The following is a 25,944-nucleotide window of genomic DNA, read 5'->3' on the forward strand; positions in this document are numbered from 1 at the left end:
CAGCCACGTCTCTGTGATGCCCACAATATCGTACCAGCCATTTCAATGTGTGCAACAAGCTCATTTACCTTGTTCCGTATACTGCGTGCATTTAAGTACAACACCCTCAATCCTGCACTGACCACCTCCCTTTTCGCACTTGCACCTTTTTTGTTCTGCCTGAGGGTGATGTTGTTATTTTGGTTCTTTATTTCCCCTTCAGTTATGACACCTTCTAAGCTCACATTCTGGTTCCCATCCCCCTGCCATACAAGTTTAAATCTTCCCGAGTGACTCTAGCAAACCTTCCAGCCAGGATCTCAGTGCCCCTCCAGTTTAGATGTAACCTGTCCTTCTTGTACAGGCCCCACCTGCCCCGGAAGAGATACAAATGGTCCACAAATCTGAAACCATCCCTCCTAAACCATCAGCTTAGCCACGTGTTTACCTGCTCTATCTTCCTATTTCTGGCACAGGGAGTAATCCTGAAATTACAACCCTGCTTTTTTTTAGCTTACTGCCTAACTCCCTGAACTCCTTCTGCAGGGCCTCATCACTCGTCCTGCCTATGTTGTTAGTACCTATGTGTACCACGACCTCTGGCTGTTCACCCTCCCCTTTCAGGATGTCCTGTGTTCGTTCAGAGACATCCTTGACCCTGGCACCAGGGAGGCAACACACCATCCTGGAGTCTCTTTCATGTCCACAGAAGCGCCTATCTGTGCCCCTGACTATAGAATCTCCTATGACTATTGCTCTTCTGCGATTTGACCCAACCTTCTGAGCAACAGAGCCAGTTGTGGTGCCACTGCTCTGGCTGCTGTTGTTTTCCCTGATAGGCTATCCCCCTCAACAGTATCCAAAACGGTATACCTGTTAGAGAGGGGAACAGCCACAGGGGATTCCTGCACTGACGGCCTGCCCTTTCTAGCATGGCTGCATGGTAGCACAAGTGGATACCACTGTAGCTTCATAGTGCCAGGGTCCCAGGTTCGATTCCCTGCTGGGTCACTGTCTGTGCGGAGTCTACACGCTGTTTTGGGCAAGGAACCCCTTCAAGTTCAACATTTAATCCTTATCTGAAGGTATTTGTTTAATGTGACAAAATTAAATCAAAATTGAGTTTGCAATCTGAATGTTGAGATGTGAATGGATACACATCTGCTCTCCTCAGGTTACTTCTCAAAGTTTCGCCAGAACTGTGGGTTCTACCATTCACTGTATATTCCCTACCTGTATTAGACCTTCCAAAATGCATTACCTTACATTTGTCTGAATTAAAGTCCATTTGCCATCTCGCTGCCCAAGTCTCCAAACGATCTAAATCCTGTTGTAACCTTGACAGTCCTCATCACTATCACTGTGCCAACATGCTGTCCTCATTTATTAGAATTGTATTTATATTCCAGGGTTAAATTATGGGGAGATGGCAGCACGGTGGTGCATTTAACAAAATGGTGGTAGTATTTAACAATAAATAGTGGCTGACGCTTTGCGCTGTTGAGCCCCAGTAGTGAACAGATGATGAAGGGGGGGGTGCCCCCATCTGCCCTGTCATGTGAGAGTATCTTTAAGAAATGGGTGTTTATCAGTGATGTCAGAGATTGGGTGGAGCTGGGCTGTCAGTCAGCTTTTTACTTTCGTTTTAGGCTGCTTGCTGCAGGGTGCGTTTTAGTCTCGTTTTCAGAGCTGGATAGCTGCAGTCACAGACGGAAGGTGTATGAGTCTCTCTAATCTAAAATCTGTAAATCGATCCTTTGGTGATTTAAAACTAATAACTGCTCTCAGTAGTGACTTTAACCTGATGTGCTTCTGTTTAAAGGTTTATTTTAAGTCTTCTGAATGTTAAAAGGACAACTTAAGGATTACTTAGTGTAGCCACCGGAGTTGGCCATTCCCTGAATACAAAATGGAGGAACGCAAAGCATATAGGATAAAATGGACAATGTTTGCAGCACCAGCAGGCTGCACCAAGCAGGTGTGGATTCTGTCTGCTAAGAAAGCAGACAGCACCGAAACGAACATTCCGCATACTAATGAGGCAATCTCCGGGATAGTTTGCATGTTAATGGAACGATTCCAGAGACAATGGGCACAAATGGGGAAGTAACTGCAACATTGTAAAGGATACCAGATACCCAGGCACCAGCAGGGTTCGAAAACAAAGAGCCTGAAAGCCCGCCCAGTAGCTAAGGAACAGCCTCAGTATTGGGGGGATTCAAACATATTGATTGGGAAGAGACCCAATCGATTCCGAGCAGGTAAGGGAGTCCGCCCAAAGGGGCGCGGATCCCTGGGGCCTATAAAAGACAGGTCCCACACATGGTTCATTCTTCTTGTCCAGCCCTCCTCTCTCCTTGACCAGCACTCCTCCGTGGACCAGCACCTCGACCAGCTTTTGCCAAGAAGACCCTGAAGGAGAGAGAGAGAGGTTCGGACAGCAGCCGCCAGCAAGTAAGTGTCTCACAGCGATTGCTACCAGAGATAGACACTCCTGACCCCTTTTAACTTATACCAACCTGAAGTCTGCAGACCAGAGCAGAGCAAGAAGCCTTGTTCCCTGACTCGGCAGTTCCTTCGAGATAAGTATTAGTTTATTTAGCGGTAGGAATAGTTTAATCCTTTTAGCGTGTACATGGGTAGTTATAATAAACTCAGTTGTTCGAACTTACTAATTGGTGTATGATTTTATTGCTTTGAACTTCACCTTGAACTTGTGGCGGTATCTTAACGATACCTGGCGACTCCAGAGCTAAGTAAAGAAACAGAGCCCAAATTGGGTGTTAAGCACACTCACCCAGAACGACCAACACTTTAACCTGATGTGCTTCTGTTTAAAGGTTTATTTTAAGTCTTCGGGATGTTAAAAGGACAACTTAAGGATTACTTAGTGGTGTATTCTTTGGGGGTTGTATTTGAATTGATGGTTGCTAAGATGTTCACTGCATGTTTTAAAAAGGTTAACTTGAGTTCATAGAATAAACATTGTTTTGCTTTAAATAATACTTTTCCATTTCTGCTGTACCACACCTGTAGAGTGGGCAGTGTGCTCCCCATACCACAATCTATTAAAAGTTGTGGGTCAGGCGAACTCCATGATACACTTTGGGGTTCTCTTAACCCTGGCCCAACCTTTAACCTAACCCTGCTTCTGAACCCTGAATTTAACACTAAGCTGAGCCTGACCTCATCTGCCAGGTATGGCTCCAACCAGCGGAGAGGTTCCCCCCCCCCCCCCCCCCCCCCGATTCCCATTGACTCCAGTTTAGCTCGAGCTCCTTGATGCCATATTCGGTCATATGCTCCTTGACGTCAAGGGCAGTCACTCTCACCTCACCTCTAGCATTCAATTCTTTGTCCATGTTTGAACCAAGGCTGTAATGAGGTCAGAAACTGAGTGGCTCTGGCGGAACCCAAACTGAGAGTCCGTGAGCAGGTTATTGGATTGGATTTGTTTATTGTCACGTGTACCGAGGTACAGTGAAAAGTATTTTTTTGTGAGCAGCTCAACAGATCATTAAGTACATGGGAAGAAAAGAGAATTTTAAAAATACATAATAGGGCAACACAAGATATACAATGTAACTACATAAACACCGGCATTGGATGAAGCATACAGGGTATAGTGTTAATGGGGTCAGTCCATAAGAGGGTCATTTAGGAGTCTGGTGACAGTGGGGAAGAAGCTGTTTTTGAGTCTGTTTGTGCGTGTTCTCAGACCTGTATCTCCTGCCCGATGGAAGAAGTTGGAAGAGTGAGTAAGCCGGGTGGGAGGGATCTTTGATTATGCTGCCCGCTTTCCCCAGGCAGTGGGAGGTGTAGATGGAGTCAATGGATGGGAGACAGGTTCGTGTGATGGACTGGGCGGTATTCACGACTCTCTGAAGTTTCTTGCGGTCCTGGGCCGAGCAGTTGCCATACCAGGCTGTGATGCAGCCCGATAGGATGCTTTCTGTGGTGCATCTGTAACAGTTGGTAAGGGTTAATGTGGACATGCCGAATTTCCTTAGTTTTCTGAGGAAGTATAGGCGCTGTTGTGCTTTCTTGGTGATAGCGTCGACGTGAGTGGACCAGGACAGATTTTTGGAGATGTGAACCCGTAGGAATTTGAAACTGCTAACCATCTGCACCTTGGCCCCGTTGATGCTGACAGGGGTGTGTACAGTACTTTGCTTCCTGAAGTCAATGACCAGCTCTTTAGTTTTGCCGGCATTGAGGGAGAGATTATTGTCGTTACACCACTCCACTAGGTTCTCTATCTCCCTCCTGTATTCTGGCTCATCGTTATTCGAGATCCCACCCACTGTGGTCGTATCGTCAGCAAACTTGTAGATGGAGTTGGAACCAAGTTTTGCCACACAGTCGTGTGTGTACAGGGAGTAGAGTAGGGGGCTACACACGCAGCCTTGCAGGGCACCGGTATTGAGGACTATTGTGGAGGAGGTGTTGTTGTTTATCCTTACTGATTGTGGTCTGTTTGTGAGTCTGGCAAGTTAGTTGGTGAGTTATTGACGAGTAAGTGCCGCTTGATAGCACTGTTGATGAAATGAAAATGAAATGAAAATCGCTTTATTGTCACGAGTAGGCTTCAATGAAGTTACTGTGAAAAGCCCCTAGTCGCCACATTCCGGCGCCTGTCCGGGGAGGCTGTGACTCCTTCCATCACTTTGCTGATGGTGGAGAGTAGACTGATAGGGCGGTAATTGCCTGGGTTAGACTTGTCCTGTTTCTTGTGTACAGGACACACCTGGGCAATTTCCCACATTGCTGGGTAGATGCCAGTGTTGTAGCTGTACACCCCCCTGCCACATTAGTTTAAACCCTCCCCAACAGTGTTAGCAAAAGCACCCCCAAGGACATTGGTTCCGCTCTGGCCCAGGTGTAGAACATCCGATTTGTAGTAGTCCCACCTCCCCCAGAATCGGTCCCAATGTCCCAAAAATCTGAATCCCTCCCTCCTGCACCATATCTCAAGCCACGCATTCATCCTGCCTATTCTTTCATTTCTACTCTGACTACCACGTGGCACTGGTAGCAATCCTGAGATTACTACCTCTGAGGTCTGACTTTTTAAACTTGGCTCCTAACTCCCTAAATTCTTCTTGTAGGACCTCATCCCGTTTTTTACCTATATCATTGGTGCCTATATGCACCACGACAACTGGCTGTTCACCCTCCCCCTTCAGAATGTTCTGCAGCCGATCTGAGACATCCCTGACCCGAGCACCTGGGAGGCAATATACCATTCGGGTGTCTCGTTTTCGACCATAGAACCGCCTGTCTATTCCCCTTACAATTGAATCCCCTATGACTATAGCCCTGCCAGTCTTTTACCCACCCTTCTGTGCAGCAGAGCCAGCCATGGTGCCATGAACCTGGCTACTACTGCCTTCCCCTGGTGAGCCATCTCCCCCAACACTATCCAAAACGGTATACCTGTTTTGGAGGGAGATGACCGCAGGGGACACCTGCACTGCCTTCCTGCTTTTTCTCTACCTTTTGGTCACCCATTCCCTGTCTCCCTCACCAATCCTAATCTGCGGTGTGACCAATTCGCTAAACGTGCCGTCCATGACCTCCTCAGCATCGCGGATGCTCCAAAGTGAGTCCATCCGCAGCTCCAGAGCCGTCAAGCGGTCTAACAGGAGCTGCAACTGAACACACTTCAATGTCACATGCAATTCCCTTAACAAGGAAATTACCACACGCACTGACTAATAGTGCATTGACAGATGGCACACCAGGCCGATCACTCTCTGGATGAAGAAATGTCTCCTCATCTCTGTCCTGAATGGTCTGCCCCATATCCTCAGACTATGACCCCTGGTTCTGGACACACCCACCATCGGGAACATCCTTCCTGCATCTACCCTGTCCAGTCCTGTTCTAATGGGACATGTTGACATAGGACAGTTGGATCCAATCTGGTGTATTCCCATGTTGAACCCTGACTCAAACTCCAGGGGTAAGAAAACCAAATTTAGACCCATTGTGCAGGTCCTTAGAGTAAAGGATCGAGCAGAATTGTCAGACACAGTGAACAGGTTCTACTTGACCACAGAGTCATAGACAAAAGGATAAAAACTCTTTATTCCAAAAACAGTCACACAGTCTTAATAACAATGATTTCACACAATACAAAAAATGTTTTTAGGAGTAAATCCAGATTATATTTACAATTTTCTAGGTTTGCTGGACAATACTTTCTGGAAGAAATATCAGCCGTATTAAAGAAGAGAGTATGAACTTTCCTTCAATCATTGCAGGCACACCATGATGGTATTGCATCAACGCCCAGAATAATCTCCACCTGGAAAATGGACAATAAGGAATTTAGTCAAATAAATTAATCCACAAATGATTTTGAAGGCATTATGTAATCCATTCCAGACATGTGTCCACCCACCTTGCTAGTCTATAGCTCCCTGAACTCTGGGACGTATCTTCCTCACTTCTACATTATTCAAAATAAAGTCTGAGTTTTCATATAGATTCTGACAATCAAATGTACTTCCTCACCAATGTTCTCGGTCCCTCCACTGTCTCTAAATTGTCTAAATTTCTGTTCAACTTCCTGTACTGGGTTTTGTCCAGCTGAATATTGGGAAAACTGAAATTCTTTGGTCCCTGACCATAAACTCTATTCCTCATAAACCATCTCCCTGCCAACCGCCTGGGGCAAAACTAGGTAATTCAGTCAAATATTTGACTGAAATATTGGGCCGAATGGCCTCCGTCTGCACTGTAAATTCTGCGATTTGCCCACTCACTCAACTTGTCCATATAAGACTGGAGTTTCCATAACCTTCTGCAATAGAGAATTTCAAAGATTCACAACCCTTTAAGTGAAGTAATTTTCCCTCATCTCAGCCTAAATAATCAATCTCCTTATACTGAGACCCCCACCGCTGGGTTATCGAATCTACAATGAATGGTCAAAACCTCTGTCCAGTGTCAAATACTTTCAATAACTTGTATGTTTCAGTGAGAAAATCTCTTATTCTACTGAATTCAAGTATTTTCAGTCTCTCGCCAGAGGACAACCCTTTCCTGCCTGTGACCAATCTAGAGAACCTTTACTAAACTATTTCAATGCAAGTATATCATTATTTAAATATGGAGATCAAGACCACACCCAGAATTCCAGGTGTGGTTTCACCAAAATCCTCCAAGACTTCTTTATTTGCTGTATTCCAATCCCCTTGCAATAAAAGCCAGTGTGACATTCACAATTCTAATTCCTGTGGTACCTGCACACGCTCTGTTCCTTTGATGGGAAAGTCCAAGTTTCCTTTCATTGATAATAATAATAATAATAATCGCTTATTGTCACAAGTAGGCTTCAATGAAGTTACTGGGTAAAGCCCCAAGTCGCCACATTCCGTCGCCTGTTCGGGGAGGCCGGTACAGGAATTGAACCCATGCAGCTGCCTTGTTCTGCATTACAAGCCAGCTGTTTAGTCCACTGTGCTAAACCAGCCCCTTAGACGTGGACAACATTTCTTGGCCGAACCTAATTGCCTCTGAGAAGGGGGTGGTCAGCTGCCTTTGTGAATCGCTACAGTCTATGTGGTGTAGGTGACGTTTCAGGATTTTAAATCACAGAATTGTTACAGAGGCCATTCTTTTCAAAATCACTTTAAATCTGTGCCCTCTCGTTCATGATCCTTATACGAGCAGGAACAGTTTCTCCCGATCTACTCTGTCCAGCTCCCTCATGATTTTGAACATCCCAGGGTGCAAGCTCAAGGGGCTGGTTGAGTACACTGGGCTAAATCGCTGGCTTTTAAAGCAGATCAAGCAGGCCAGCAGCACAGTTCAATTCCCGTACCAGCCCCCCTGGACACGCGCCGGAATGTGGCGACTAGGGGCATTTCACAGTAACTTCATTGAAGCCTACTCGTGACAATAAGCGATTTTATTATTTATTATTACCAGGGGACATAGGTTTAGGGTGTGAAGGGCGAAGTTTATAGAATTTACAGTGCAGAAGGAGGCCATTCGGCCAATCGAGTCTGCACCGGCTCTTGGAAAGAGCACCGCACCCAAGCCCCCACCTCCACCCTATCCCCATAACCCAGTAACCCCACCCATCACTAAGGGCAGCTTTGGACACTAAGGGCAATTTATCATGGCCAATCCACCCAACCTGCACATCTTTGGACTGTGGGAGGAAACTGGAGCACCTGGAGGAAACCCATGCAGATACGGGGAGAACGTGCAGACTCCGCACAGACAGTAACCCAAGTCGGGAATTGAACCTGGGACCCTGGAGCTGTGAAGCACCTGTGCGAACCACGATGCTACCGTGCAGAAGAGATGTATGAGGGAAGTTTTTTTTACTCAGAGGGTAGTGGGTGTCTGGAACTCGCTGCCGGAGGAGGTGGTGGAAGCAGGGATGATAGTGACATTTAAGGGGCATCTTGACAAATACATAAATAGGATGGGAATAGAGGGATACGGACCCAGGAAGTGTGGAAGATTTTAGTTTAGACGGGCAGCATGGTCGGCACGATTTGGAGGGCCGAAGGGCCTGTTCCTTCCTCAGGTGAGCTGTGCTCCGAAAGCTAGTGTTTGAAACAAACCTGTTGGACTTTAACCTGGTGTTGTAAGACTTCTTACTGTGCTCACCCCAGTCCAAAGCCGGCATCTCCACATCAGTACTTTTATTTGTTCTTTATATTTCTATCAAATCTCCTCTTAACCTTCTTCTCTCCAATCTAACCTCATCATTGAAGTTTATCATCCCCGGGCCACTGTCCACGGGCAATTTGCACATTCCCCCTTTTTGCGTGGGTTTAGCCCCCACACTGCAAAGATGTACAGGGAAGTGAATTGGCCATGCTGAATTGCCTCATAATTGAAACAAATGAATTGGATACTCTCAATTAATTAAATAAATAAATAGAAATCTCTGGGAAGGAGCAGCTGGGTCATTCCTGGTGCTATCTAACGGTATTTAATTGCTATTTCGGCCCCGGTCAGTAATGCACCCCCCCCACCCAACCTCCCCCCCCCCCCACCCAACGCGGCCGCAGTCACACGGGATCAGGGGTGAGCTGGCAAGGTGGATACAGAACTGGCTAGGTCATAGAACGCAGAGAGAAGCAATGGAAAGGTGCTTTTCTGATTGGAGGGCTGTGACTAGTGGTGTTCCGCAGGGATCAGTGCTGGGACCTTTGCTGTTCGTAGTATATATAAATGATTTGGAGGAAAATGTAACTGGTCTGATTAGTAAGTTTGCGGACGACACAAAGGTTGGTGGAATTGCGGATAGCGATGAGGACTGTCAGAGGATACAGCAGGATTTGGATCATTTGGAGACTTGGGCGGAGGGATGGCAGATGGAGTTTAATCCGGACAAATGTGAGGTAATGCATTTCCGAAGGCCTAATGCAGGTAGGGAATATACAGTGAATGGTAGAACCCTCAAGAGTATTTATAGTCAGATAGATCTAGGTGTACAGGTCCACAGGTCACTGAAAGGGGCAACACAGGTGGAGAAGGTAGTCAAGAAGGCATACGCCATGCTTGCCGTCATTGGCTGGGGCATTGAGTATAAGTGCCCCTTAAGTACAGTGCAGAAGGAGGCCATTCGGCCCATCGAGTCTGCACCGGCTCTTGGAAAGAGCATCCTACCCAAGGTCAACACCTCCATCCTATCCCCATAGCCCAGTAACCCCACCCAACACTAAGGGCAATTTTGGACACTAAGGGCAATTTATCATGGCCAATCCACCTAACCTGCACATCTTTGGACTGTGGGAGGAAACCAGAGCACCCGGAGGAAACCCACGCAGACACGGGGAGGACGTGCAGACTCCGCACAGACAGTGACCCAGCCGGGAATCGAACCTGGGACCCTGGAGCTGTGAAGCGATTGTGCTATCCACAATGCTACCGTGCTGCCCTGCTTTTAAAAAAAATACTGGGCTGGATTCTCTGCCAGGGGGATGCTCCATTTTGCCGGCAGCGCGGGAGTTTCCCGATGGCGTGGGGCTGCCCCACAATAGGAAACCCCATTGACCAGCCAGCGTAACGGAGCATCCCGCCAGCGTGCTGAACCAGAAATCTGGTGCGGCAGGACACAGAATCCAATCCACTATGTTTTGGTCTCAACTACTTCCTGTGGTAATGAATTCCACAGGGTCACCACTCTCTGGGTGAAGAAATTTCTCTTCATCTCTGTCCTAAATGATCCACCCCGTATCCTCAGACTGTGACCCCTGGTCTGAACCCCCCCCCCCCCCCCCCCCCCCCCCCCATCGGGAACATCCTTCCTGCTTCTACCCTGTCCAGTCCTACATAGACATAGAACAGTACAGCACAGAACAGGCCCTTCGGCCCTCAATGTTGTGCCGAGCCATGATCACCCTACTCAAACCCACATATCCACCCTATACCCGTAACCCAACCCCCCCCTTAACCTTACATTTATTAGGACACTACGGGCAATTTAGCATGGCCAATTCACCTAACCCGCACATCTTTGGACTGTGGGAGGAAACCGGAGCACCCGGAGGAAACCCACGCACACAGGGGGAGGACGTGCAGACTCCACACAGACAGTGACCCAGCCAGGAATCGAACCTGGGACCCTGGAGCTGTGAAGCATTTATGCTAACCACCATGCTACCCTGCTGCCCCCTGTTAGAATTTTATAGGTTTCTATGAGATCCCCCCTCATTCTTCTGAACTCCAGCGAATACAATCCTAACCGATTCAATTTCTCCTCATACGTCAGCCCAGGAATCAGTCTGGTCAACTTTGCTGCACTCTTAGAGCAAAATCATTCTTCCTCCGATAAGGAGACCAAAACTGCCCACAATACTCCAGGTGTGGTCTCAGTGCATCCCCAACATCCACAGGGCAGGTGGAGACAGCCTGCTGTCTGCTACACCCATGCCGACACTATAGTTAAGAAAACCCACCAGCGACTCTCAGAAGACTAAGGACATTTAGCATGTTAGCTACAACTCTCACCAACTTTTACAGATGTATCATAGAAAGCATTCTTTCTGGTTATATCGCAGCTTGGTATGGAGCCTGCTCTGCCCAAGACCGCAGGAAACTACAAAAGGTTGTGAATGTAGCCCAGTCCATCACGCAAAACAGCCTCCCATCCATTGACTCTATCTATAATTCCCGCCGCCTCAGAAAGGCAGCCAGCATAATTAAGGACCCCACGCACCCCGGACATACTCTCTTCCACCTCCTTCAGTCAGGAAAAAGATACCAAAGTTTGAGGTCACGTACCAACCGACTCGGGAACAGCTTCTCCCCTGCTGCCATCAGACTTTTGAATGGACCTACCTCGTATTAAGTTGATCTTTTCTCTACACCTTGCTATAACTGTAACATTATATTCTGCAGTCTCTCCTTCCTTCCCTATGTACAGTATGCATTGTTTGTACAGCATGCAAGAAACAATACTTTTCACTGTATACTAATACATGTGACAATAATAAATCAAACAAAAATAAAACACTCTGTTGTAATGATGACCTTAGCAGGTGTCTGCTGACTGGCCCAGTGTGATTTTAGGGTCCGACTGAATGGCAATGTCATCCACCTCAGCATGTGGACCTGGAGCTGAAGCGATCACAGGAACAGAGGATTCAGACGGGCGGGAAACCCACGCAGACACAGGGAGAATGTGCAGACTCCGCACAGACAGTGCCCCAAGCTGGGAATCGAACCTGGGACCTTGGCGCTATGAAGCAACAGTGCTACCCACTGTGCTACCGTGCCGTCCTTTGGATCGGAATTCACGGAGTTAGGCAATAAACTAGAGAGCAGGACCTCTCGGGTAGTAATCTCTGGATTACTCCCAGTGCCACGTGCTAGTGAGTACAGGAATAGGAGAATAGCACAGATGAACGTGTGGCTTAAGAGTTGGTGCAGGAGGGAGGGTTTTAGGTTCCTGGATCACTGGGGCTGTTTCTGGGGAAGGTGGGACTTCTACGAGTGGGACGGTCTACATCTGAACAAGAGCGAGACTAACATCTTTGCTGGTGGGTTTGCTAGTGCTTTTGGGTGGAGGTTAAACTAATTCACCGTTGGGGGGGGGGGCGCACACTGTATGACAGAAAAGCAATCAGGTCAGAGGGAATACAGTGGTATTCAAGGGAGTAAGACAAGGCTGAATGGCCTCTACTTTAATGCCAGGGTTATTATGGGTAAAACAGATGAGTTAAGGGTGAGGCTTGACATGTGGAAATATGTTGGCACAGTGGTTAGCACTGATGCTTCACAGCGCCAGGGTCCCCGGTTTGATTCTCGGCTTGGCTCACTGTCTGTGCGGAGTCTGCACGTTCTCCCCGTGTCTGTGTGGGTTTCCTCCGGGTGCTCCGGTTTCCTCCCACAAGTCCCGAAAGACCTGCTGTTGGGTGAATTGGAAATTCTGAATTCTCCCTCTGTGTACCCGAACAGGCGCCGGAATGTGGTGATGAGGGGCTTTTCACAGTAACTTCATTGCAGTGTTAATGCAAGCCTACTTGTGACAATAATAAGTATTATTATTATTAGATACCAGGGGCTTTGACAATAATTTTCAAATCCTTTCTTGCCACAGGTGAGGTGCATTTAACATAAGAAGTATTTCTTCTTCTGGGGCTGTTTAGCACAGGGCAAAATCGCTGGCTTTGAAAGCAGACCAAGGCAGGCTCGATTCCTGTAACAGCCTCCCTGAACAGGCACCAGAATGTGGCAACTAGGGGCTTTTCACAGTAATTTCATTTGAAGCCTACTTGTGACAACAAGGGATTTTCATGTCATTTCATTTCAAGTATTTGGGCCCTGTATCTAAGGAAGGATGTGCTGGCCTTAGAAAGGGTCCAGAGGAGGTTCACAAGAATGATTCCTGGAATGAAGAACTTGTTGTATGAGGAACGGTTGAGGACTCTGGGTCTGTACTCGTTGGAGTTCAGAAGGATGAGAGGGGATCTTATTGAAACTGACACGTTACTGCGAGACCTGGATGGAGAGGTCGTTTCCACTTGTTCGAAAAACTAGGACCAGAGGACACAATCTCAGACAAAAGGGACAATCCTTTAAAACAGAGATGAGGAGGAATGTCTTAAGCCAGAGGGTGGTGAATCTGTGGACTCTTTGCCGCAGAAGGCTGTGGAGGCCAAATCACTGAGTGTCTTTAAGGCAGAGATAGATAGGTTCTTAATGAAAAAAAGGGGATCAGGGGTTATGGGGAGAAGGCAGGAGAATTATAGAATTTACAGTGCAGAAGGAGGCCATTCGGTCCATCGAGTCTGCACCGGCTCCTGGAAACAGCACCCTACCCAAGGTTAACACCTCCACCCTATCCCCATAACCCAGTAACCCCACCCAACACTAAGAGCAATTTTGGGCACTAAGGGCAATTTACCATGTCCAATCCACCTGACGTGCACATTTTTGGACTGTGGGAGGAAACTGGAGCACCCGGAGGAAACCCATGCAGACACAGGGAGGATGTGCAGACTCCACACAGACAGTGACCCAAGACCCAAGCCGGATTCGAACCTGGGACCCTGGAGCTGTGAAGCGATTGTGCTGACGGAGGCGGAGCTGACTCGATGGGCCAAGTGGCCTAATTCTGCTCCTATGTCTTATGGTTTTAGATATTCACTTACACTGCCACCTCCAGGGCTATGAGCCAAGTGTGGGGCAGTGTGAAGGACTGAATGGCATCCTTCTGTGGTTGCGAAAAGGATGCAAAAAAACAGACCAGTGAATTGTGCACCTTCTCAGCTTACTGTCTCCCTCGGCAGGAAATGCAGTAGAGGCTGGCATATCTGGGTCGTGGGGGTCCTGAGTCACATCAGCAATGATTAATTCATCATTAACCACCACAGTGCAAAATGTGTGTAACTTCAAGAAGGAATTAGATATAGCTCTTGGATCTAAAGGGATCAAGGGATATAGGGAAAAGGCGGGATCATGGTATTGAACTTGATGATCAGCCATGATTGTAATGAATGACGGAGCAGGCTCGAAGGGCTGAATGGCCTCTTCCTGCATCTATTTTCTGTTTCCATGTTTCTATCATCTCATGAGATGGAATGCTGCCAAGAAAATAAGCAGTCGAGGGCATTCAGCCTCTGATCTCCGGGTAAGCATTCTTCAAGGCGGCCTTCAGGACACGCGACAACGCAGAATCACCGAGCAGAAACGTATAGCCAAGTTCCGCACGCATGAGTGCAGCTTCAACCGGGATCTTAGATTCATGGCGCATTACATTCACCCCCCACCATCTGGCCTGGACTTGCAAAATCCTACCAACTATCCTGGCTTGAGACAATTCACACCTCTTGTGGATAGCACGTTCAGTGAGTTGGTCACACCGCAGATTAGGATTGGTAAAGGAGACAGGGAATGGGTGACCAAAAGGCAGAGGAAGAGGAGTAAGGCAGTGCAGGTGTCCCCTGCGGTCATCTCCCTCCAAAACAGGTATACCGTTTTGGATACTGTTGGGGGAGATGACTCACCAGGGGAAGGCAGTATTAGCCAGGCTCATGGCACCGTGGCTGGCTCTGCTGCACAGAAGGGCGGGAAAAAGACTGGCAGGGCTATAGTCATAGCGGATTCAATCGTAAGGGGAGTAGACAGGCGTTTCTGTGGTCGAAAACGAGACTCCCGAATGGTATGTTGCCTCCCAAGTGCACGGGTCAGGGATGTCTCAGATCAGCTGCAGGACATACTGAAGGGGGAGGGTGAACAGCCAGTTGTCGTGGTGCATATAGGCACCAACGATATAGATAAAAAACGGGATGAGGACCTACAATCAGAATTTAGGGAGTTAGGGCATTAGTTAAAAAGTAGGACCTCAAAGGTAGTAATCTCAGGATTGCTACCAGTGCCACGAGACAGTCAGAGTAGAAATTCAAGAATAGTCAGAATGAATACGTGGCTTGAGAGATGGTGCAGGAGGGAGGGTTCAGATTTTTGGGACATTGGAACCGGTTCTGGGGGCGGTGGGACCATTACAAATCGGATGGTCTACACCTGGGCAGGACTGGAATCAATATCCTAGGGGCTGCTTTTGCTAACACTGTTGGGGAGGTTTTAAACTAATGTGGCAGGGGGATGGGAACCAGATTAGGAAGTTAGATATCAGTAAAGAGGCAGCAACTAAAGCCAGTAAGGTACTAGATAATAAACTCAATGTGACTAAGGGAAAGAGTAGACAGGGAAGAGATGATGATCGCAAAGGGACAGGTGGTCTGAGGTGCATTTGTTTTAATGCGAGAAGTGTAGCAGGTAAGGCAGATGAACTTAGGGCTTGGATCAGTACCTGGGAATATGATGTCATTGGTATTACTGAGACTTGGTTGAGGGAAAGGCAAGACTGGCAACTAAATATCCCAGGGTATAGATGCTTCAGGAGGGATAGAGAGGCAGGTAAAAGGGGTGGAGGAGTGCATTACTAGTCAGTGATGATATCACAGCTGTGATTAAGGAGGGCACGATGGAAGATTCGAGCACTGAGGCAATATGGGTAGAGCTGAGAAATAGGAAGGGTGCAGTAACATTGTTGGGACTTTACTACAGGCCTCCCAAAAGCGAGCGTGAAGTAGAGGTACAAATATGTAGACAGATTATAGAACAATGTCGGGTGGTTGTGATGGGAGATTTTAACTTCCCCAACATTGAATGGGACTCATGCAGTGTTGGAGGGTAGATGGAGCAGAATTTGTAAGGAGCATCCAGGAGAGTTTTTTAGAGAAGTATGTAACTCGGGAAGGGGCCATAATGGACCTGGTATTGGGGAATGATCCCGGCCAGGTGGTTGATGTTTCAGTCGGTGATTACTTTGGGAATAGTGATCACAATTCCATAAGTTTTAGAATACTCATGGACAAGGACAGGAGGGGTCCGAAAGGAAGAGTGCTAAATTGGGGAAAGGCAGAGTATAACAAAATTCGGCAGGAGCTAGGGAATGTGGATTGGAAGCAGCTGTTTAAGGGTAAATCCACATTTGAAATGTGGGAGTCTTTTAAGGAAAGGTTGATTAGAGTGCAGGACAGGCATGTTCCTGTGAAAATGAGAGATAGAAATGGCAAGATTAGGGAACCATGGTTGACGGGTGGAATTGTGAGACTAGCTAAGATGAAAAAGCATACATAAGATCGAGGCGACTCAAAACTGATGAAGCTTTGGAGGAATATCGGGAAAGTAGGACAAATCTCAAATGCGCAATAAAGAAGGCTAAAATGGGTCATGAAATATCTTTGGCTAACAGGATTAAGGAAAATCCCAAAGCCTTTTATTCGTATATAAGGAGCAAGAGAGTAACTAGAGAAAGGTTTGGCCCACTCAAAGACAAAAGAGGGAATTTATGCGTAGAGTCAAAGAACAAAGAAAATTACAGCACAGGAACAGGCCCTTCCCAGCCTGCGCCGATCCAGATCCTCTATCTAAACATGTCTCCTATTTTCCAAGGCCTACTTCCCTCTGTTCCCCGCCCGTTCATATATCTGTCTAGATGCATCTTAAATGATGCTATCGTGCCCGCCTCTACCACCTCCGCTGGCAAAGCATTCCAGGTACCCACCACCCTCTGCGTAAAAAACTTTCCATGCACATCTCCCTTAAACCTTCCCCCTCTCACCTTGAAATCGTGACCCCTTGTAATTGTCAGAGGAAATGAGTGAGAATCTTACTTATGAGTGAGTACTTTGCATCGGTATTCACCAAGGAGAGGGACATGACGGATGTTGAGGCTAGGGATGGATGTTTAAATACTCTAGGTGATGTCGGCATAAGGTAAGGGGAAGGTTTTGGGTATTCTAAAAGGCATTAAGGTGGACAAGTCCCCAGGACCGGATGGGATCTATCCCAGGTTACTGAGGTAAATGAGGGACGAAATAGCTGGGGCCTTAACAGATATCTTTGCAGCATCCTTGAGTACGGGTGAGGTCCCGGAGGACTGGAGAATTGTTAATGTTGTCCCTTTGTTTAAGATGGGTAGCAGGAATAATCCAGGGAATTATAGACCTGTGAGTTTGACGTCAGTAGTAGGCAAACTGTTGGAGAAGATACGGAGGGATAGGATCTATTCACATTTGGAAGAAAATAGACTTGTCAGTGATAGGCAGCATGGTTTTGTGCAGGGAAGGTCATGTCTTACAAACCTAATAGAACTCTTTGAGGAAGTGACAAAGTTAATTGATGAGGGAAGGGTTGTAGATGTCATAGACATGGACTTCAATAAGGCGTTTGATAAAGTTTCCCATGGCAGGTTGATGGAAAAAGTGAAGTCGTATGGGGTTCAGGGTGTACTAGCTAGATGGATAAAGAACTGGCTGGGCAACAGGAGACAGAGAGTAGTGGTGGAAGGGAGTGTCTCAAAACGGAGAAAGGTGACTAGTGGTGTTCCACTGGGATCCGTGCTCGTACCACTGTTTTTTGTGATATACATAAATGATCTGGACGAAGGTCGGATGAGCAAGTTTGCAGATGATATAAGATTGGTGGAGTTGAATGAAAAATGAAATGAAAATCGCTTATTGTTACGAGTAGGCTTCAATGAAGTTATTGTGAAAAGCCCCTAGTCGCCACATTCCGGCGCCTGTTTGGGAAGGCTGTTATGGGAATTGAACCATGCTGCTGGCCTGCCTTGGTCTGCTTTCAAAGCCAGTGATTTAGCCCAGTGTGCTAAACAGTTGCAGATAGCGAGGAGGACTGTCAGAGAATACAGCAAAATATAGATAGATTGGAGAGTTGGGCAGAGAAATGGCAGATGGAGTTCAATCCAGGCAAATGCGAGGTGATGCATTTTGGAAGATCAAATTCAAGAGCGGACTATATGGTCAATGGAAGAGTCCTGGGGAAAATTGATGTACAGAGAGATCTGGGAGTTCAGGTCCTTTGTCCTTTCAAGGTGAGAGGGGGAAAGTTTAAGGGAGATGTGCGTGGAAAGTTTCTTACGCAGAGGGTGGTGGGTGCCTGGAATGCTTTGCCAGTGGAGGTGGTAGAGCTGGGCACGATAGCATCATTTAAGATGCATCTGGACAGATATATGAACGGGCGGTGAACAGAGGGAAGTAACATAGAAACATAGAACACTACAGCGCAGTACGGGCCCTTCGGCCCTCGATGTTGCGCCGACCTGTGAAACCATCTGAAGCCTATCTGACCTACACTATTCCATTTTCATCCATATGTCTATCCAGTGACCACTTAAATGCCCTTAAAGTTGGCGAGTCTACTACTGTTGCAGGCAGGGCGTTCCACACCCCTACTACCCTGAGTAAAGAAACTGCCTCTGACATCTGTCCTATATCTCTCACCCCTCAATTTAAAGCTATGTCCCCTCGTGTTGGTCATCACCATCCGAGGAAAAAGACTCTCACTGTCCACCCTATCTAACCCTCTGACTATCTTATATGTCTCTATTAAGTCACCTCTCAGCCTTCTCCTCTCTAACGAAAACAACCTCAATTCCCTGAGCCTTTCCTCGTAAGACCTTCCCTCCATACCAGGCAACATCCTAGTAAATCTCCTCTGAACCCTTTCCAAAGCTTCCACATCCTTCCTATAATGTGGTGACCAGAACTGTACGCAGTACTCCAGGTGTGGCCGCACCAGAGTTATGTACAGCTGCAGCATGACCTTGTGGTTCCGAAACTCAATCCCCCTGCTTATAAAGGCTAGCACACCATATGCCTTCTTAACAGCCCTATTAACCTGGGTGGCAACTTTCAGGGATTTATGTACCTGGATGCCGAGATCTCTCTGTTCATCTACACTACCAAGAATCTTGCCATTAGCCCAGTACTCTGCATTCCTGTTACTCCTTCCAAAGTGAACCACTTCACACTTTTCCGCATTAAACTCCATCTGCCACCTCTCAGCCCAGCTCTGCAGCTTATCTATGTCCCTCTGTATCCTATAACATCCTTCAGCACTATTCACAACTCCACCGACCTTCGTGTCATCTGCAAATTTACTAACCCATCCTTCTACACCCTCTTCCAGGTCATTTATAAAAATGACAAACAGCAGTGGCCCCAAAACAGATCCTTGCGGTACACCACTAGTAACTGAACTCCAGGATGAACATTTGCCATCAACCACCACCCTCTGTCTTCTTTCAGCTAGCCAATTACTGATCCAAACCGCTAAATCACCTTCAATTCCATACTTCCTTATTTTCTGCAATAGCCTACCGTGGGGAACCTTATCAAACGCCTTACTGAAATCCATATACACCACATCAACAGCTTTACCCTGATCCACCTGTTTGGTCACCTTCTCAAAAAACTCAATAAGGTTTGTGAGACATGACCTACCCTTCACAAAACCGTGTTGAGTATCGCTAATCAACTTGTTCTTTTCAAGATGATTATAAACCCTATCTCTTATAACCTTTTCCAACATTTTACCCACAACCGAAGTAAGGCTCACAGGTCTATAATTACCAGGGTTGTCTCTACTCCCCTTCTTGAACAAGGGGACAACATTTGCTATCCTCCAGTCTTCCGGCACTATTCCTGTCGACAAAGACGACATAAAGATCAAGGACAAAGGCTCTGCAATCTCCTCCCTGGCTTCCCAGAGAATCCTAGGATAAATCCCATCTGGCCCAGGGGACTTATCTATTTTGACATTTTCTAAAATTGCTAACACCTCCTCCTTTTGAACCTCAATTCCATCTAGCCTGGTCGACTGAACCTGAGTGTTCTCCTCGACAACATTGTCTTTCTCCAGTGTAAACACTGACGAAAAATACCCATTTAATGCTTCCCCTATCTCCTCTGATTCCACACACAACTTTCCACTACTATCCTTGATTGGCCCTAATCTTACTCGAGTCATTCTTTTGTTCCTGATATACCTATAGAAAGCCTTGGGGTTTTCCTTGATCCTATCCGCCAACGACTTTTCGTGTCCTCTCCTCGCTCTTCTTAACTCTCCCTTTAGGTCCTTCCTGGCTAACTTGTAACTCTCAAGTGCCCTAACTGAGCCTTCATGTCTCATCCTAACATAAGCCTTCTTCTTCCTCTTGACAAGTGCTTCAACTTCCTTAGTAAACCACGGCTCCCTTGCTCGACAACTTCTTCCCTGCCTGACAGGTACATACTTATCAAGGACACGCAGTAGCTGTTCCTTGAAAAAGCTCCACATTTCGATTGTACCCATCCCCTGCAGTTTCCTTCCCCATCCTATACCTCCTAAATCTTGCCGAATAGCATCATAATTGCCTTTCCCCCAGCTATAATTCTTGCCTTGCGGTATATACCTATCCCTGCCCATTGCTAAAGTAAACATAACCGAGTTGTGATCACTATCACCAAAGTGCTCACCTACATCTAAATCTAACACCTGGCCGGGTTCATTACCCAGTACCAAATCCAATGTGGCCTCGCCCCTTGTTGGCCTGTCTACATACTGTGCCAGAAAACCCTCCTGCACACACTGCACAAAAACTGACCCATCTATAGTACTCGAACTATAGTATTTCCAGTCAATATTTGGAAAGTTAAAGTCCCCCATAACAACTACCCTGTTACTCTCGCTCCTGTCAAGAATCATCTTTGCAATCCTTTCCTCTACATCTCTGGGACTATTCGGAGGTCTATTCGGAGGTCCAAGTAGACCCTTGGAAAATAGGAGACAGGTTTAGATAAAGGATCTGGATCGGCGCAGGCTGTGAGGGCCGAAGGGCCTGTTCCTGTGCTGTAATTTTCTTTGTTCTTTGTCCTTTAACCTGGGATTAGCCCTATCTCTGGATCTGTAATGATTTGATTACCCACAAATACTCGTATTCAAAGCATTGTCTGGCATCTTTGACTTTGTCTATATAAATGTTTCTGGAACATATCTCTTCATTCACCTGAGGAAGGAGCAGTGCTCCAAAAGCTAGTGTTTGAAACAAACCTCTTGGACTTTAACCTGGTGTTGTAAGACTTCTTACTGTGCTCACCCCAGTCCAACGCCGACATCTCCACATCAAGAAGAGGCACATATCCGGCAGTGTAATAGCTTCCATACTGTTCCTCAATCTTCCTTTTTGCCCCTTCCCTATTTCTCCTGAGTAGCTTGTAGCCAGGACTAGGATGCGTCTTCCAAGCCCATTGACGGAGCCACGTCTCTATTACACAAGATAATGTTGCCATCTGCTGACTTGTGCATGTAACTCACAAACATATTTATTTCCACCAACAGCAGGTTCTGGATGTTTCCCCTCAAGGCACCACCCACTTACCCTGGCAACTGCTGCATTCACAGCTGTGAATAACTGGCAGCACGACTGGATCGACCTCTCCATTGTCACATTCCAAATTCATGAACTGCACCGGGCTTTTAGGATCAAGACGGTAACTGCAGCATTCGCAAACACTCTGCAGGTAAGGTTCCTGTAACACAAACACGGCAGGTAAGGTTCCTGTAATACAAACACAGCAGGTAAGGTTCCTGAAACACAAACACGGCAGGTAAGGTTCCTGAAACACAAACACGGCAAGGTTCCTGTAACACAAACACGGCAGGTAAGGTTCCTGAAACACAAACACGGCAGGTAAGGTTCCTGAAACACAAACACGCCAGGTAAGGTTCCTGAAACACAAACACGCCAGGTAAGGTTCCTGTAACACAAACACGGCAGGTAAGGTCCCTGAAACACAAACACGACAAGGTTCCTGTAACACAAACACGACAAGGTTCCTGTAACACAAACACAGCAGGTAAGGTTCCTGTAACACAAACACGGCAGGTAAGGTTCCTGTAACACAAACACAGCAAGGTTCCTGAAACACAAACACGGCAAGGTTCCTGAAACACAAACACGGCAAGGTTCCTGTAACACAAACACAGCAGGTAAGGTCCCTGAAACACAAACACGACAAGGTTCCTGTAATACAAACACGGCAGGTAAGGTTCCTGTAACACAAACAGGGCAGGTAAGGTTCCTGTAATACAAACACGGCAGGTAAGGTTCCTGAAACACAAACACAACGAGGTTCCTGTAACACAAACACAGCAGGTAAGGTTCCTGAAACACAAACAGGGCAGGTAAGGTTCCTGTAATACAAACACGGCAGGTAAGGTTCCTGTAACACAAACACGGTGATGTGTTGGGTAAGCTGGGTCTGCGAGGACTGCGTTTACTGCAGCAGTGAGAGAGAGAGGCTTCCAACACTTGAAGAAATGCAATTCGATTTTATTGAACTCTTAACTATAATACCGTATATACTCGCGTAACGTTCTATCTCGCGTATCATGCGACCCCTAAATTTTCGTCCCCAAAACATGATTTTATGGTATACCTCATGTATCATGCGAGTGACTTTTTTGGAAATTAATTTTGGAAACTAAAACTTCCAAATGGTATCATTGTGTGTGGTTTCTGCAGAGTGGATTCTGCTGTGAAAGCTGTTCGCGATTCGAACAGCTTTCCAGCTGGCTTTACTAGCGTCGTTCAGCCACTTGCCGTTTCCATTCATAAAAACATGAATGGAAACGTCAAGTGGCTAAACATCTTCCCATCAGAATGCTGTGGTCAAAATCTGAAGAGTAGTATTCTGATGGGAAGATGTTCAGCCACTTGACGTTTCCATTCATGTTTTTATGAATGGAAACGGCAAGTGGCTGAACGATGCTAGTAAAGCCAGCTGGACAGCTGTTCGAATCGCGAACAGCTTTCACAGCAGAATCCACTCTTCCCATCAGAATACTACTCTTCAGATTTTGACCACAGCATTCTGTTGGGAAGATGTTCAGCCACTTGACGTTTCCATTTTTGTTTTTATGAATGGAAACGCCAAGTGGCTGAACGACGCCAGTAAAGCCAGCTGGATGCTATGTGACTTATCTTGGCCAGCATTTCACACCCGCGATTTTTGTACCTCGCGTATCATGCGACTCCCGAAATTTAGGCTTCAAATTAGGTGCTCAAAAGTCGCATGTTACGCGGGTATATACGGTACATACTTTAACTGTGGGTTGACACTATGCTGAGTTGACTGGAAACCTGAGGCTAACCTGACCAGACTATCTTACTACCACATGGTGTTTGTTCTAGTTGTTGCTCACGGGCTCTGACTGTCTCAGTGGCTGGATCCCGAGAGAGCGGGAAACCTAGTGCCCTCTGGCTTTATAGTGGTCTGGTGATTGGCTGCTGTGTTCTGTGTGTTCACTGGTCATCCTGTGTGTCAATCACTGCCTGTCTGCACACCATCATATACCTGGATGTATATTATGACATCTGCCCCCCCCCCTTTAAAAAAAATAAAATCTGTGTTCAAGGAAATAAATAGTGAGTGTGGACAAGAGCCTGACTATATACAAAATATGCTAATGTATTTACATGGGAAGCTGACCAGTGCAGATAATGGGCAGACAACACATGAGAATAAACAATATATACAGCTGTGTAAACGATGAGATAACAAGGTAAATGCAACATTCAGTCTATAAATTCAGTCTCTATGGAGGGCGACGAATTCTTGTTGACAGCCTCAAGGGTAGTTCAGGGGCTGCCTGCACCTGTACGGGCAGAACTGCCTCCAATGTAGAGGACGGCAGAATAACCAGCAGATCGGTGGCCTCATGGAAGAGCTCGTCCTGAGGAACCGGTGTGCGAGGCGGGACATTACGATCAGGTGGCGGGCACGGATGTCAACGCAGAGCCCACGGATTATGCCGAAGAAAAGAGCCATCAGGCATGCGAACGAGGAACAATCTCAGGGCCACTTGCTTGACCACTACAGCTGTGGAAGACCAGCCACCATCAGGTAGCTGAACACAAACTCGGTCAGCAGGGATCAGGCCGGGGAGATCTGTGCGTGGGTGTCATACGCCGACTTGTATTGGGCCTGAGACTGTTGTATCTTCTGCAGGACCAGGAAATTGTCACGGTCTGGAATGTGGATAGCTGGCACCGTCGTGCGCAGTGTGCGGTTCATCAGGAGCTGCGCTGGGGACAGCCCAGTGGACAAAGGAGTCGCCCTGGAGGCTAACAACGCCAGGTTGAAATCAGAACCCGAGTCAGCAGGTTTGCACAACAGTCTTTTAACGATGTGGACTGCTGTTTCAGCCTTCCCATTCGACTGGGGGTAGTGGGGGCTGGATGTGACGTGCCAAAGGTTGTACAGCCGGGAAAAATCTATCCACTCCTGGCTGAAGAAACAGGGGCCGTTGTCACTCATCACCATGAGTGGGATCCCATGCTGGGCATTGGAGCAGATCTGTAAAGGGCTGCGTAGTGGCCGAGCTTGCCAAACTGGAGACAGCATCGAGATTTTGGGACATTGTCGCTTTAAATGGGCGGAGCCACAGTTGGAACACGTCATGGCGCCGCCGTCAGGATGTTCCGTGCGCCACCGCGCATGTACAGTGGGTCGGATGATGTGCGCACTGGCGTGATTTGGTCGTCGGCCTCGCTGTCCCCTTGGTTGAGGCGCACATGCGCAGGAACCCCGAAAAAGCACGCAAAATGGCTGCACTCATCCAAACTCAGGCCCTGCCTTTGTTTGACGGCCTGCACCCGTTCTGCATCGTGGGGGCCTTGCCGTGCTGTCTCTGCCGCCCCGATGTGGGAGTACCGGTTGTTACCGTGCTGGTGGAGGACGCAGGTCAGATGGCAATGGTGAGGGTGAGCTGCTTTACTTTAAGGAGCTGCTAGCGAAGGGGATCGGAGTGGACCCCGAAAATGATCTGATCCCGGATCATGGAATCGGAAATGGAGCCATAGTTGCATGACTGCGCAAGGATGTGGAGATGGGTTAAAAAGGACTGAAAAGGTTCATCCTTACCCTGAAGCCTCTGCTGGAACACATATCGTTCAAGACTCTCGTTGACTTCGATGTCACAGTGGCTGTCGAACTTCAGCATGACAAAGAACAAAGAAAATTACAGCACAGGAACAGGCCTTTCGGCCCTTCCAGCCTGCGCCGATCCAGATCCTTTATCTAAACCTGTCTCCTAGTTTCCAAGGTCTACTTCCCTCTGTTCCCGCCCATTCATATACCTGTCTAGATGCTTCTTAAATGATGCTATCGTGCCTGCCTCTACCACCTCCGCTGGTAAAGTGTTCCAGGCACCCACCACCCTCTGCATAAAAAACTTTCCACGCACATCTCCCTTAAACTTTCCCCCTCTCACCTTGAAATCGTGACCCCTTGTAACTGACACCCCAACTCTTGGGAAAAGCTTGTTGCTATCCGCCCTGTCCATACCTCTCAATTTTGTAGACCTCAATCAGGTCCCCCCTCAACCTCCATCTTTCCAACGAAAACAATCCTAATCTACTCAACCTTTCTTCATAGCTAGCACCCTCCATACTAGGCAACATCCTGGTGAACCTCCTCTGTACCCTCTCTAAGGCATCCACATTCTTCTGGTAATGTGGCGACCAGAACTGCACGCAGTATTCCAAACGTGGCCTAACCAAAGTCCTATACAACTGTAACATGACCTGCCAACTCTTGTACTCAATACCCCGTCCGATGAAGGCAAGCATACTGTATGCCTTCTTGACCACTCTATCAACCTGCGTTGCCACCTTCAGGGTACAATGGACCTGAACTCCCATATCTCTCTGCACATCAATTTTCCCCAAGACCCTTCCATTGACCATATAGTCCGCTCTTGAATTTGATCTTCCAAAATGCATCACCTCGCATTTGCCTGGATTGAACTCCATCTGCCATTTCTCTGCCCAACTCTCCAATCTATCTATATTTTGTTGTATTCTCTGACAGTCCTCCTCGCTATCTGCAACTCCACCAATCATAGCATCATCTGCAAACTTGCTAATCAGACCACCTATACCTTCCTCCAGGTCATTTATGTAGATCACAAACAACAGTGGTCCGAGCACGGATCCCTGTGGAACACCACTAGTCACCTCTCTCCATTTTGAGACACTCCCTTCCACCACTACTCTCTGTCTCCTGTTGCCCAGCCAGTTCTTCATCCATCTAGCTAGTACACCCTGAACCCCATGCGACTTCACTTTTTCCATCA

The 25,944-nt window shown here is 47.3% G+C and overlaps 1 protein-coding gene across 1 annotated transcript in view; it reads right to left on the minus strand.

Annotated features, from left to right (window-relative positions):
* Nucleotides 1-6,049: 6,049 nt before the first annotated feature.
* The window catches only part of scospondin (subcommissural organ spondin), a 443,172-nt gene continuing 423,277 nt past the window's right edge, over nucleotides 6,050-25,944 (minus strand). The window contains exons 51-52 of the mRNA XM_038810430.1: nucleotides 21,185-21,335; nucleotides 6,050-6,289 (exon numbers count right to left, since the gene is read on the minus strand). Coding sequence (XP_038666358.1) covers nucleotides 6,267-6,289; nucleotides 21,185-21,335 — 174 coding nt within the window. The 3' untranslated portion in view covers nucleotides 6,050-6,266. The remainder of the gene's footprint in view (nucleotides 6,290-21,184; nucleotides 21,336-25,944) is intronic.

The sequence above is a fragment of the Scyliorhinus canicula genome, chromosome 10 (assembly GCF_902713615.1).
Source record: "Scyliorhinus canicula chromosome 10, sScyCan1.1, whole genome shotgun sequence".
Classification (NCBI taxonomy): Eukaryota; Metazoa; Chordata; class Chondrichthyes; order Carcharhiniformes; family Scyliorhinidae; genus Scyliorhinus; species Scyliorhinus canicula.